The sequence below is a fragment of the Urocitellus parryii genome, chromosome 4 (genome assembly GCF_045843805.1).
Source record: "Urocitellus parryii isolate mUroPar1 chromosome 4, mUroPar1.hap1, whole genome shotgun sequence".
NCBI classification, from domain to species: Eukaryota; Metazoa; Chordata; class Mammalia; order Rodentia; family Sciuridae; genus Urocitellus; species Urocitellus parryii.
In genome coordinates, this window is record NC_135534.1 from 45,728,561 (window position 1) to 45,743,464 (window position 14,904).

The 14,904-nt window shown below is 37.4% G+C and overlaps 1 protein-coding gene across 1 annotated transcript; it reads right to left on the bottom strand.

The window, feature by feature from the left end:
• Positions 1 to 430: 430 nt before the first annotated feature.
• Misfa (mitochondrial sheath formation associated) lies at positions 431 to 5,065 on the bottom strand. Its single transcript, XM_026414500.2, has 4 exons — positions 4,997 to 5,065; positions 4,495 to 4,583; positions 2,292 to 2,329; positions 431 to 1,435 (listed from the first exon to the last, which is right to left on the bottom strand). The coding sequence occupies exons 1-3, from the start codon at positions 5,063 to 5,065 to the stop codon at positions 2,308 to 2,310; spliced, it is 180 nt and encodes a 59-aa protein (XP_026270285.1). The 3' UTR covers positions 431 to 1,435; positions 2,292 to 2,307.
• Between the last annotated feature and the right edge of the window lie 9,839 nt (positions 5,066 to 14,904).

The window sequence follows — 14,904 nt, forward strand, 5'->3', positions numbered from 1 at the left end:
CATCTCACCTACCTATTAGTTACCTAACCTAGTAATCCACTCAGATTAATTAAACCATTAAGCCACTGATTAGGTTAAAGCTCTTATAATCTGATCATTTTACCTCTGAGCATTCCTGCATTTTTCATATGAACCTTTTGGGGACATCTCACATCCAAACCATTGAGACTGTATAACCAAAACATCTGCTTTGCTGGAAAGGATGCAGTTCTCTAGAGCATTGGAATTACAATCCCTAACCTGTGTTCCCACTTCCTGTGTTTTTTTTTTTTTTTTTTTTTTTTAAAGAGAGAGAGAGGAGAGAGAGAGAGAGAATTTTTAACATTTATTTTTTAGTTCTCGGTGGACACATCTTTGTTTGTATGTGGTGCTGAGGATCGAACCCGGGTCGCACGCATGCCAGGCGAGCGCGCTACCGCTGAGCCACATCTCCAGCCCCCCTGAGTGTTAATTGAAATCCTCAAACCACTTTCAGAGGGCTTATAAAGATCCTAGGGTTCAGGGCTAGGGCTAGGGATGTAGTTCAGTGGTAAAATGCTAGCCCGGCAATGTGAGAGACCCTGTAGTCAATCCCCAGCATCACAAAAAAAATTCTAGTGTTCCTACACTTAAATTTATTAATAAAATAGGTTTCTTACTCAGTTTCCATCCCGGTTTCATAAACTACGCTGTACCATATGGAGGTCTGAGCCGTTAGCTTTTATGTCTGCATATACTGGCTTTGAGGAATTATCAGGCAGCTTCTTGTCTTCAGGTGATAGACATTTAGGTAACAAAATCTCAGATATCCCAGTCCTTCTCATTGGACTTGCCTTAGCACATAAAAGCATGTACTGGACAAGGCCTGGGTCTTAATCTTGACTTCGGCCTAGAGCTGTGATGGAAAGATATTTAAGCCTCTCAATTTCTGCCACATTGCAAAGTTAACACCCAGTTTCGGAAGGCTAATATGTATATTTTAGTATCTGTTCTCAATTTTAAAATGAGTTCCTTTCCCCACATGGGGTAAACTTTGTGTTCTTAGTAATAACTAAAAAGGCTACAGAGAAATGCCGCCTACAAAGAACAGGCTTAAAGTTGCTGTAACCTCTAGCCTTTTTTTGTTAACAGTACTTAGGAGGAGGATATTATTTGGAAAGTAGGTCTAAAGAGCTCTAGAAATTTCTATCCTTAAAGGAAATTGAGTAGGGGACACAAAATTGCCTTGGAAGGGACCCAATCATCTCCTACCACCTTCTTACCCTCTACCTTCCTGTTATAAAATAATAATACCGTCTTTGTTCATCTTAAAAAGTGCGGAACTGGACATAAAATATGACAAAATAATGTGCAATTACTTTATGAGAAACCAACAACAGGAACTGTACAGCTAGTCAGGTGAGCTTCAGAGCTGCATTACTTCACCAGGATCATCCTTGCTTACTTCCACAGGGGTCTGGGGGGAAAAAAGTATGTCAGGTGGGTCCAGCAGTTGCTAGGGTGAAGGGCTCAAGCAATTGCTCTTCTTGCCAAGGGCGGCAAGGGTAGTTGTGTCCAATTCTGTCTCACCTAAGACCTCTGATGCTGGCTGCCAGGGGGCTCAACAATGTGGGAGCTGATGAGAGGTAGAAAGGAAAGAAACATCAGCTACCAGAACCCTTTGTCAACAAGTATTTATGCAAAGATGGGTTAAGTCTGGGTTGCTGAAATGGGCTGATTTAGGAAAATCCTATGAAGGTTGTTCATTTAAAAATATGCTGTTAGCATACTATAGATTAGATCACCCATGTCAGATACCTTTGGCTCTGGGCCAGAAACATCCATCCCCTTACCTCTAAATGAAGAACTTTAAAAAAATTAATAAACTCCTTTAAGAAAATATATATAAAAGAGCACATGAAAGAAAGTGGGAACTCCGAATTCTGAGTGTGAATAGTAACAGAAGTAGGTAATTTTTTTTTTTTTTTGGTACCAGGGATTGAACCCAGGGGTGCTTAACCACCGAGCCACATCCCCAGCCCCTTTCCCCTTTTAAAAAAATTATTATTTTTATTTTCAGACAGGGTCTCACTAAGTTGCTTAGGATTTCACTAAGTTGCTGAGGTTGGCTTTGAATTTGCGGTCTTCCTGCCTCAGCCTCCCTAGCCACTGAGATTTACAGGCATGTGCCACCGTGCCTGGCTAACTTTTTTTTTTTTAAATACAAGAAGACAGTATTTGTTTCTAAAGTTACTAGAGTTGGATTTTCATGCTTAGTTTGTTACTTAGGGGTATACACTTCAAAGTAGGAACAAAGTCAAAGGTACACTTACCCCTCCTGGGGGATATTTAAATCCCTTCCACATCGTTCCTGCAATGAGAAGCAACCATAAGATAACGATCATTGTGGGGCTTCTTGCTCAGCTGGTGGTGTGTGCCTAGGGAAATGGATGGTTCTGGAAGGTAGTGTTCTATTCCCTGAGTTCTGGGAACTGGGCTGTCTTCATTAGAGACTAGAGGATGGATGGCCCAGCATGACAGCTCCTGGTTGAGGGTCTCTGGGGTCTACTCTAAACTAAAATGGCTCTCCATGGCCATTTTGGGGGGCAGGGCTCAGATACCAATTGTGACATCAGCCCCTGTGACACTATGGGAAAAAAATCACAGTGCACAGCTATGGGATGGTTGGCCAGGATGCCACATATGTTGGAGCTAAAGAAACCTTATCAAAAGGGCTCTTATACTCTAGTGACTATTTAGGATCTCAGTAACATCACATCCTTAATAACAACTCATTGCATACTAAAATATATAACTAGTGGCTTTAAACAATCTGATAAAAAAAAATCGCTATTCAAAAAAACAAAACCATTCTGGATTTATTGAGGGAATTAACTGGTTAGGTATACTATGAGCAATTAACTTTAATGCTATTGTTATGCTGTTCATAAAGGAAAATTCTTGCATTTTGTGAAATGCAATTTTCATCATGCAGCATAAACCTTACAACTACCATGGGAAAAGAAGACAAGAAAGATGGACTATTATGTTCATTTCACAGCTGAAGAAATAGGCATAGAGTTGTTTAAGTGATTTGGTCAGGATTACACAATGTGGCAATGTCTCAGCTAAATATGTTTTCAGTTCTTCCATCCACATCCCCACGCTCCTCACAAAGGTCCGACTCCTTTGGGCCAATGCTCTCTTGGAAATCCTGGGGCAGATGGATTAAAAAACAAAATAAACAAGCAAAAAAACCAACAACAGGAAAAAAAAACCAATTACCAAGTGTCCTGCTCTTAATATACCTAAGATTAGGGCTTGACACCTCTTCCTTCTTAAAAAAAAAAAAAGGTGGCAGGGGGCTTCCAAAAACACTGCTCCTGTGTGATCAGGATAATAAGACTACAAAGAGTTAAGTTTATCTAACAATGGAACCACTCTTGTGAGGCATAAAAAAATAAAACAACAACAACAACAAACAATAGGATGCAAGAAACCTAGGAGATGGTTTGCTGAAAGCAATATGTCCATTTAATATTTTCTGAGAGCAGTATGGTCTAGTGGAATGAATATGAGAGGCCCCTAGGCTTGAATCCTACCCTCATCATTGAGCTGGCCTTGGGTAAATGCCTGAGGACACTATCATCAGTAAATCTTTGTTTACTAATTCATTATTTTACTTAGTTGTTAAGTTAGTATTTTACTAAATGTTAATTGTCTGGTTTTGCATTAAATACCTTACATGAATTCCCATATGTAATTTTTACAAAAATAGTTAAGATACTGAGATATCTCCCATTGTACAGATGATGAAACTGAGGTTCAAGGAAATTAAACTTCCCCAAGGTCACAAAGCTAATAAGTGGCAAAGTTAGAACTTGAACTCAAGCTCTTGTTCTCTAGTTTTATGATCTGCCAAAAAGGTGGTTTAAAATATACAAGCTAGGCACAGTGGTGCATGCTGGTAATCCCAGCAATTCAGAAGGCTGAGGCAGTAGAACAGCAAGATTGAGGCTAGCCTCAGAAACTTAGTGAGACCTTATCTCAAAAATAAAATAAAAAGGGCATCCCTGGGTCTGATCCTAAGGAAGGAAGGAAGAAGAGGGGAGGGGAGGGGTGAGGAAGGGAAAGAAAGGGAAGGGAGTATGAGGCAAAGAACAAGGAAGGAAGGGAGGAGGGGTGAGTTGGTACAAGATAGTACAGTATTTGTGAGGAGAAAATAAATAAATGGGAATCATCTTCAAAAGCAATACCTATAGGGCTGGGATGCAGCTCAGTGGCAGAGCACTTGCCTAGTATGTGAAAGGCCTGGATTCTATCTCCAGAATAGCAAAATCACAACAAAACAAAAGGATACTTATACCTGAATTTTGGCCTCATAGTATTCCCCAAGTCCTCTTTCCCCACCATACACCTCAAATCATCTCCCCTTCTATGGTTTACTCTATTTTCCAGGAGATCAAACTCTCTGAGGAGACTCCAGTGCTAGAGTTCTCTGGAAACCCAGCCCAACAAATCTGACCACCTACTTACAGTGACAGATCTTCCTCCAAAGCCCGGCTCCTCCGTCGTGCCTTGCTCTCACTAATGGGCCACTTCTGTTTCCACTTTAGAGGTGGAGGCTGAGTCAGAAAGAAATTTAAAGGTCAAGATGGCTCTACTTGTTGGCCTTATAGGTAAGTAACTCTGGGTGGTGACTAGAAGTACTGCTGAATGGTCCCCCAAGTCCTTATGGTCCCCATTCCTACCAGCAACTCATGATCTACTTGTCTTAAAATCCAGAAGCTAGGCACTGTCTCCAGCAGACCCCTTATACATTTCAAGAAAGAAGGGGAAACAAAAAAGGACTTAAAAGTTAAGAGTGTCCCAATGAGATGAGGAGGAGCCTGGAAACTAACTTTGTTCCCATCACATCCTGATTTCTAATTAGTGGTGAGACCTCAGCTCTCTCCAATTTGGTCAGAAATTCCAGATGGAAGTGTGAGGCAGAGCCAGAGGTGGCTACCAGGGATTTACACATAAAGTCATTACTTACCACAAACTCTGGAAATGTGCCCATGTAACATGCAAGTCCAACAAAAAGCATCCAGCCAAGTACAATCATGATAAAAAGGAAAATAATTTCTAAAATATAATCGCACAGTGAGAAACTATTCACCAAGATCTTGGCAAAGGAGCTTGCTCATGAAACCTTCAGTTGATAGAGATCTTGCATGTCAGTTCCATTCCTTGGCTCCAAAGGATCCGCAACTCCCTAATGGAGAAGTCGGAGTCTAGTAGGGCATTGTGACATCATTAATCACATGGACCAGACTCAAAACACACCAGAGATGCTTCCCCTAATCAGTAGCTAAGCAGCAAACTAATCTCTTTGTATACATTATCTCATAGAAGCACTATGAGGTAATTATTACTATTAACCCCATTTTGCTAATGAGAAAACTGAGGTGTAGAGAGCCTATGTGACTTGCACTAGGATATACAGCTGGTGCTTAAGATCCTGCCAAGACTTAGGACACAGCTGCTTGTGAGGAAGTCGGGGCGGGGGTGTCTTAATATTAGAGACAGAGCTGGAGGTATAGCTCAGTGGTACAACATTTGCCTAGCTGTGCAACCCCTACATTCTAATCCTAGGGATTTGGAAAGGTTTATTGCCTGATCCATGACGCCTGTGAATGAAACAAAATGAGTTCTATGTATATGATAGATCTATTTTCTGTCACCACAACACCTCCTTTCCATCTTGGAAGGTCTTTTCTCCAATGTAGGTTTATGGTGCCTCTGTCTAGTATGAGATAACTGTATTTATGTGGGTTTGTCTCTGTGTCTTCTATTTGTCTCTGTGTCTTCTATTCTGTTCCACTGGACTTCATGTCTGTTTTGGTACCAATACCATGCTGCTTTAGTTACTATAGCTTGGTAGTATAAGGTCTGGTATTATTATGCCTCCAGCTTCAATTTTCTCACTAAGGATTGTTTTGGCTACTCTGGGGCTCTTATTTTTCCAAATGAATTAATGATTGCTTTCTCCATTGCTATGAAGAACTTCACTGTGATTTAAATATGAATTGCATTAAATCTGTATAGCACTTGTGGTAGTAGAATGGCCATTTTGATTATACTATTTTGCCTATCTCAGAACATGAGAAGTCTTTCTATCTTTTAAGGTTTTCAATTTCTTTCTTTAGTGTTCTGTAATTTTCATTGTACAGGTCTTTCATCTCTTTTGTTAGACTGATTCCCAGGTGTTTTTTTTTCTTTTTTTGAGGCTACTGTGAATGGGATGATTTTCTTAATTTCTCTTTCAGCTGATTCATCATTGGTGTATAGGAACACAACTGATTTATGGGTGTCAATTTCATACCCTGCTACTTTGCTGAATTCATTTATGAGTTTTAGAAGTTTTCTGATAGTTTATAGGATTCAAGTTGTTAACAAATAGGGATAGTTTGAGTTCTTTTTTTTTTTCTACTGTATCCCTTTAATTTCATACTTTTGCCTAATTGCCCTGGCTAGAGTTTCAAGGACTATGTTGATGAACATAGATGTAAAAATTCTTAATAAAATACTGGCAATCGCATATAAAACATTCTAAATATTCTTGGACTGTACCATGTCCAAGCAGGTTTCATTCTAGGAATGCATATGGAAATCAATAAATATAATCCACCACATCAACAGACTTAAGGCAAGAATCAAATGATTACCTGAGTAGATGCATAAAAAGCATTTGACAAGGGGGCTGGGGATGTGGCTCAAGTGGTAGCGCGCTCGCCTGGCATGCGTGCGGCCCGAGTTCGATCCTCAGCACCACATACCAACAAAGATGTTGTGTCCGCCGAGAACTAAAAAATAAATATTAAAAAAATTATCTCTCTCTCTCTCTCTCTCCTCTCTCTTTAAAAAAAAAAGCATTTGACAAAATACAGCATCCATTTGGGTTCAAAATACTAAAAAAACTAGGGATAGTAGGAAAACACCTCAATATTGTAAAAGGTATACACATTAAACTCAAGGCCAACATTATTTTAAATGGAGAAAAACTGAAAGCATTACCTCTAAAAACTGGAACAAGACAAGGATGCCCTCTTTCACCACTTCTATTCAACATATTGGAGTATAAATTTTCAAAATAGTTTCTGATTATCCTCTGTATTTCACTGGTATCTGTGGTGATATTTCCCTTTTCTTCACAAATTTTAGAAATTTGAGTTTTTTCCTCTTTCTCTTGATTAGCATGGATAAGGGCTTATCAATTTTGTTTATTTTTTCAAAGAACCAATTTTTTGTTTTGTTGATATTTTTGCATTTTTTGATTTCAATTTCCTTGATTTTGTCTCTGATTTTAATTATTTCCTGTCTTCTACTGCTTTTAGTGTTGATTTGGTCTTTTCCAGGGCCTTGAGATATAATGTTAGGTTATTTATTTGGTGACTTTCAATTTTTTTTTTTTATGAATGAGCTCAATGCTATGATCTTTCCTCTTAGAACCACCTTCATAATGTGCCAGAGATTTTTATGTTTTGTTGCTATTCTCATTTACCTCTAAGTATTTTTTTATTTCATCCCTGATTTCTTCTGCTATGCATTAATCTTTAAGTAACACATTATTTAGTCTCCAGATGTTAGAGTAGCTACTATTTTTTTTTATTATATCATTGATTTCTAATTTCATTCCATTATAATCTGATAGAATCCAAGGGTATTATCTCTATTTTTTTTTTTTTTTGTATTTGCTAGGCATTGTTTTGTGGCCTAAGATGTGGTCTATTTTAGAAAATGATCTGTGTCCTGCTGAGAAGAAAGTGTATTCATTCATTGATGAATGAAATATTCTATATATGTCTGTTAGGTCTATTTTATTAATCGTATTTTTTAGTTCTATATCTTCTTTGGTTAGTTTTTGTTTGGACAATCAATCCAGTCATGATGGAGGAGTGTTAAAGTCATTCAGTAATACTATGTTGTGGTCTATTTGATTCTTGAAATTGAGAAGGGTTTGTTTGATGTACATAAATGTTCCACTGTTTGGGGCATAAAAATTTATGATTGTTATATCTTGTTGATGTATAATCCCCATAGGCAGTATGAAATAACCTTCTTTGTCCTTTCTGATTAACTTTGGCTTGAAGCCCACTTTATCTGATATGAGGATAGAAACCCCTGCTTGTTCACGAAATCCAAGGGAATGATATGGTTTTTTTTCCCACCTTTTTACCTTTAGTCTCTGCCTATGAGGTGAGTCTCTTAGAGACAGCATGTTGATGGGTCTTGTTTTTTAATGCAATTAGCCCATCTATGACTTTTGATTGATGGATTTTGGCCATTTATATTCAATGTTAACATTGAGAAATAATTTTTATTCTCTGCCATTTTATTTCTGGTTTTTAATTTCAATTAATTTCTCCTTTGATTAACTACTCTTCTAGTGTAGTTTCTCCCGTTTCTAGTTTTCAATTTTATTTTTCATTTCTTCTTTATGAAATATTTTATTGAATATGTTCTGTAGTGCAGGCTTTCCAGTTGTGAATTCTTTTTAACTTTTGTTTATCTTGGAATGTTTTTATTTCATCATCAAATCTGAAGCTTAATTTTTCTGGATATAGTATTCTTAGTTGGCATTCATTTTCTTTGAGGGCTTGGTATATGTAATCTAAGGCCTCCTACCTTTTAGGGTCTGGATTGAGAAATCAGCTGATATCTGGACTGTTTTCCCTCTGAATGTGACCTGTTGTTTTTCTCTAGCAGTCTTTAAAATTTGGGCATTTTTATAATGATGTACCTTGATGTAGGTCTGTTGAAATTTTGTATGTTTGGAGTCCTGTAAGCTTCCTGTATTTGATTTTCCATTTCATTCTTAAGGTCTGGGAAATTTTGTGATATTTCTTCATTGGTTTATTTCTAAGCTTTCACCATTCTGATAAATCTTGATGCCCTTTTTCATGTTATCCAATGTTTCTTGAAATTTCTGTTCATGGTCACTTAGCGTCTTTTTTCCATGGTCAACTTTATTTTCCAGATTATATATTTTTTCTTCATTGCCTGAAACTCTATCTTCTAAGTAGTCTAGTCTGCTAGTGATGGTTTCCATTGATTTTTTTAATTAAAATTTTGTTTTCATTGTAGTTAGACACAATTCCTTTATTTTATTTTTATGTGGTGCTAAGGATTGAACCAACACCCTTGCATGTGCTAGGAAAGCACTCTACTGCTGAGCCACAACCCCAGCCCCTCCACTGAGTTTTTAATTTGATTTACTGATTCCTTCATTTTGAGAATTTCCAATTGATTCTTCTTTAGGATTTCTATGTCCTTATTGAAGAGATCTTTCACTTTTTGGATTTTTCTCTCTGATTTCACTCCTTATTTCATCTTTTACTTCACATATCAGTTTAACTATGAACTTTCTAAATTCCTTCTCTGATATTTCCTCCACTGTGATCTCATTGGATTGTTAATGAGGTATTTTTATTTTGGGGGGATGGGTTGTTGTTCCCTTGCTTTTTGTATGTCTACCCATTTATCAATAAGAATCTGATGTGGCAGAGCTTCTACCCTGTGAATTTATAGTGTTCCTGAAGTTTTATAATACCTTAGGGGAAGACAAATAATAATAACAAGCAATGTAATCAATATTCAGCATTAAACTAAATATTTATTTCCTTTTTTGGCATCTACAATGTTAGCTGGCAATATAAACAGAAATGGTATAGAAGTTATCTATTGTTTCTTGAAATTTCGGTTCATGGTCACAGATATTATGTTTACAAAAAGGGTTTGCTATTTCAAAAGGTGAAGAGAATGCAGACATGTAGGATGTAATAATTATGAGAGAGGATGAGACAGAATAGTAGTAAAGAGTAAAAGGAAGAGTGAAAGAGAGAACAGTAGAATTTGACTGTTAGGGAAAGAAAAGAAAAGAAGATAATCAAGGGAATTAGGAGAAAAATAATATGAAACAAAACAAAAAATAAAATCAAGGTATACTAATCAAAAACCCTAGTCCTTAAAAAAAGAGTCAAGAAAATAGTTACCTTCAAGAAATGCTAGAAATGAGAAGATTGAGACAAATATATATATGTACAAACGTCCATGGGCTGTTCAGCATACAAAACTTAAAAACCATAAAGAAAAAAAAAGGTTCTTGATGGGATATTTCCTGCTTTTTAAAATACCTGTTAACTTTTGAACATGTTGAATTTTTTTTTTTAAAGAGAGAGTGAGAGAGGAGAGAGAGAGAGAGAGAGAGACTCTGAGAGAGAGAATTTTTTTAATATTTATTTTTTAGTTCTCGGTGGACACAACATCTTTGTTGGTATGTGGTGCTGAGGATCGAACCCGGGCCGCACGCATGCCAGGCGAGCGTGCTACCGCTTGAGCCACATCCCCAGCCCGAACATGTTGAATTTTACTGGATTCTGTTGTATTCCTTACAAGAGTGTTGGATTTTGTTCTAAGATCTTCTGAGGCTTGTTTGTAAGTTTTGTTATGGAAAGCCAAGAGCAGTCTTACTCTAGGATTAATTACCTACATTACTGAGATATGACTGTTCTTTTCTCTGAAGCCTATTATATTAGATCTTCCATTCTGTGGAATTTTCTACAACTCCCTGAACTTAAGGAATTCTAAGAAGTGTTTGGCCTACTGCTTTTGGTGATTCTTTTCCAGGCCTAATTGTATTTTATTCCATGTATGTGCAGACAGAACTCAGCCAAAGCCTCTTGAAGGCCCCTGTAAAAATCTCCAGAGTTCTTTGTGGAGCTCCCTCTTTTCAGAACTCCATCCTGCAAATTTCTGGCACTCTGGCCTCATTTGTATTCTTTCTTTCTCTTCAACTCAGCAAGACTCTTTCAGAGATCACAGTCTTGTGCTGCTTCAAGTACAAGGTCTGTAAATAATTATTTCATACGTTTTGTGAAATTTTATATATATTTATGGAGAGAGGCAATTCCTATAGCAGTTCGTCTTTCACAAAAGCCTGATTTATTCTTTTTTAATTCCTGCATAGTATTCTAGTTTATTTCATCTTTTTTCAATGATTTACTCTGTTAAGGATCAGCCAGGAGACAGGACAGTAATTTGAAAAGAAAATGTTTAATAAAGCACACAGTAATTTGAACAGGGATGTTTAATAAAAAGAAATATTAACTAGGAGTAAGAGATTAACTATGGAAGGGATAGAAAGCAGTACTTATTACAAGAACAGCATAGAGAGGGCAGCCCTTATCTCTAGTGTATAGTACCCATCTGAGAAATAAATTTGGACGAGTCCCCTCCCTTCTGGAGCTGGGATCTAAAATTTGAGAAGTCATAGTGGCCATGACCAATGAAATGGTAGAGAGGTCCAATGAGCTGCTGCAAGCCAAATCTAGGAAGGAGGGAACTACTCACTCTTTGAGATGATGGTAGAATTTTCAGGAAGCCTCCAGAGTGGGTTCTGTCAGAATTACTGAGCATCATTGAGAAACTGGGGATGTGCCAGTAGAATGTACCAGGAAGCTGCCCTGGGGTGAGCTCATGGAACTCACTGGCAATCTGTTTCAGGGACGTGGAAGCTGTTCACAGAGGGCCATGACACTCATTGGGGATGAGAACCACTAGATGTACCCATAAATGCCACTGTCAGCCACATAGTTGAACCAAGAAGAAAACAAGCATGCTAGATCTAGGAAGAGAAAGCCCTGTCTCCTTCAGCATTTTCCCTAGGGCCCTCTACTGACAAAACTCCATGTCCACTTATCAAAACAGAATTGCTTATAGGGTCCAGCTCCATTATGGCAGAGCAAGAAGCAAATGGTGGATTTGGATCAAAAGGTAATACATTAATAACTAATATCATATGCATTTACATTTTTCCAATTTTTGCTATGATTATTAAAAGCAAAATTTCTTAGTTGAATTTCTCTTAACATTTTCATTTTTTTTCCTTAGCAAAGAAGCAACATAGTAATAAAGAGTATGGCCAATTCAGACAAAGCATGGAGAGGCTGCATAAAACCTTACAAAAAGAAACAGGTTAAGAAAAGCAAGAAAGATTGCAGTATGTCATTTCACAAAGTATAAAAACAAAGCCACAGAGGTTGTAATAAAGGATATTTTTGAAAGGATAGCCTGAGGTGAAGAATATGCTAATCAATGAAAGAATAACAAGCTCCAAACACCTAAGAAGCATAATATGATATGAATACACCTGTGATATTTGCAGTAACAAGGACTCATCCCCTATAGATATGTCTTCACAAGGCCAATAATTATGCAAGTAACTGAGACCAAAAGAATAGTATCAAGGGACTGTGGCCATGGCTCAGCAGTAGCACACTTACCTGGCATGTGTGAAGTACTGGGTTCAACTCTCAGCACAGCATATAAATAAATAAAATGTCTATCAACAACTAAAAAAATTTTAAAAAGCGTAGTATCAATAAACAAATTCTAATTTTAAACAAGCCATTCTTGTGATTTTTCTAAATCTTCAAAGAAAGACAGAGGATGTCAAAAAACTTCCCATTTTTTAGTTTGAGAACTTATTTTCTTTTAACATAATTAACATTTTTATACATATATCCTTGTTATTTTTATTTCCATAAGACAGATTCCCCAAAGTGGGGTTATGGAGTTAAAGGTACTTCAGACTACTATGCCAAAAAATTATGAACCAATTAGACTCCCCACCAACTACACTTGAATTTCTTAAAGCTGGGTCTAGTGGCCTTCTGTAAAATCATGAATATTTCAGAAATTAGACACAAAATTAATGGTATACATAAACATAAACAATTTTAGGGCAAGTCTATATTTTCCAACAGATTTCTTTTTTTTTTTTAATAGTTCTCCCCAAATGTCTGGAGGTACTTTGGACTTTTTTTTTAAGAGAGAGAGAATTTTTTAATATTTATTTTTTAGTTTTCGGCGGACACAACATCTTTGTTTGTATGTGGTGCTGAGGATCGAACCCGGGCCTCACACATGCCAGGCGAGCGCGCTACTGCTTGAGCCACATCCCCAGCCCTCCAACAGATTTCTTAAAAGTGTCAAGCCCAGACAAGGCTGAGAACTAATACACTATAGGGCTAGGGTTGTGGCTCAGTGGTAGAACACTCGCCTAGCATGTGTGAGGCCATGGGTTTAATCTTCAGCACCACATAAAAATAAATAAATAAAGTTATTGTGTCCAACTACAACTAAAAAATAAATATAAAAGAGAACTAATACAATATACATTTATTTCCCTACGCTTTCTTTCATTCAGCAAACTTTCTATTGAAGTTGTCTTTATATCTGGCTTACTAAATATTAGTAGAATTAATAAATGCATATATTCAAACATATAAGGCACTGGGCACAAAGAGATGAATGAAATGTGACTTCTATTCTACAGGGCCTCACAGTCTTTGTGAATAGAAAGAAAGTGAAAGAAAGTGGAAATGAAGGTAGACAGGTACTCTAGTACAATCAAATATTCTAGCAGGCACTAAGGCATGAGGCAAGGAAGAATAAAATGTAATTGGGGAAGACTGAATGTTTCAGCCTGCTGAGATCTAATAGCACCAGTTTCAAGAGAGAGGATGGCCAGTCTAGAAGTCAGAGGGTGGCTTCAAAAAGCATAAATTTGTATTATATACCTTCCTTTTGTAACTAAATGTCAACAGGCACACAGTTCAGACTTCCTAAATTATTATTTGCAGTGGTAGGGACTGAACCTACCCAGGGCCTTATGTACGGTAGACAGGTACTATACTCTAAATTATTACCAATCACAATCTCATCACAGTTTCACACAATAAAAGGTGGTATAATACATAGATTAGGAATATGTTTTTTGACATTACATACAATAATTTAACCTGAGTCTTTGGCTTCCCTGTCTGTAAAATGAAGCTTATTACACTACATATATTCTATTTTAAGATGCACACTTTTTCATACTCAAGCTCTTTTGAAATAAATATACATATTAAAGTCAGTATTCATATTTAATTTTGTAGTTTTTTTTCTCCCACCCCAAAGCTATCATATTAATACACCTTTTACTTATAAGGATGGATCTCAGAGCCCGGGCATGGTGGCACACACCTGTAATCCCAGCAGCTCGGGAGGCAGGAGGATCGTGAGATCAAAGCTAGCCTCAGCAACTTAGCAAGGCCCTAAGCAACTCAGTGATACCCTGTCTCTAAATAAAATATAAAAAAGGCTGGGGATAGGGGCTGGGGATGTGGCTCAAGCGGTAGCGCGCTCGCCTGGCATGCGTGCGGCCCGGGTTCGATCCTCAGCACCACATACAAAGAAAGATGTTGTGTCCGCCAAAAACTAACTAACTAACTAAATAAATAAATATTAAAAATTCTCTCTCTCCCTCTCCCTCTCTCTTTTAAAAAAAAAAGTCTGGGGATAAAAAAAAAACAAAGGCAGAATGATGTCTTTGATATGAGGATGCAGATGCATAATGGCGACTGGGGTGTGGGAGCATGGGAGGAATAGAGGAACTTTAGATAGGACAAAGGGGAGAGAGGGGAAAGGAAGGGGTAAGGAGGTGGAATGAGTTAGACATCATTACCCTATGTACATGTAAAAGACACATATGGTGTGAAAATACTTTGTGTACAAACCAGTGTCTTGAAAAATTGTGTTCTGTATGTGTAATATGAAATGAATTGCATTCAGCCATCATGTATAACAAATCAGAATTTTAACAAAAAGGGCTGGGGATAGGCTCGGTGCTTAAACATCCCTGGTGCCTTTGGAAAAAAAAAATGGATCTCAGAAACAAAAAACAGTTAATATAACACTAATCCTCAGTTTCTTTCTTTTTTTTTTTTTCTTTTTTTTTTAAGAGAGAGTGAGAGAGGAGAGGGGGGGAGAGAGAGAGAGAGAGAGAGAGAGAGAGAGAGAGAGAGAGAGAGAGAGAATTTTTAATATTTATTTTTTAGTTCTCGGGCGGACACA

Excerpts from the sequence above, each read along its gene's own strand:
- Misfa (XM_026414500.2), bottom strand. The coding sequence starts at position 5,065 with ATGATTGTACTTGGCTGGATGCTTTTTGTTGGACTTGCATGTTACATG. Across the intron at positions 4,584-4,996 it reads GCACATTTCCAGAGTTTGTG|CCTCCACCTCTAAAGTGGAA; the intron begins GTAAGTAATGAC and ends TTTCTGACTCAG. Across the intron at positions 2,330-4,494 it reads TTGGAGGAAGATCTGTCACT|GAACGATGTGGAAGGGATTT; the intron begins GTAAGTAGGTGG and ends TTCTCATTGCAG.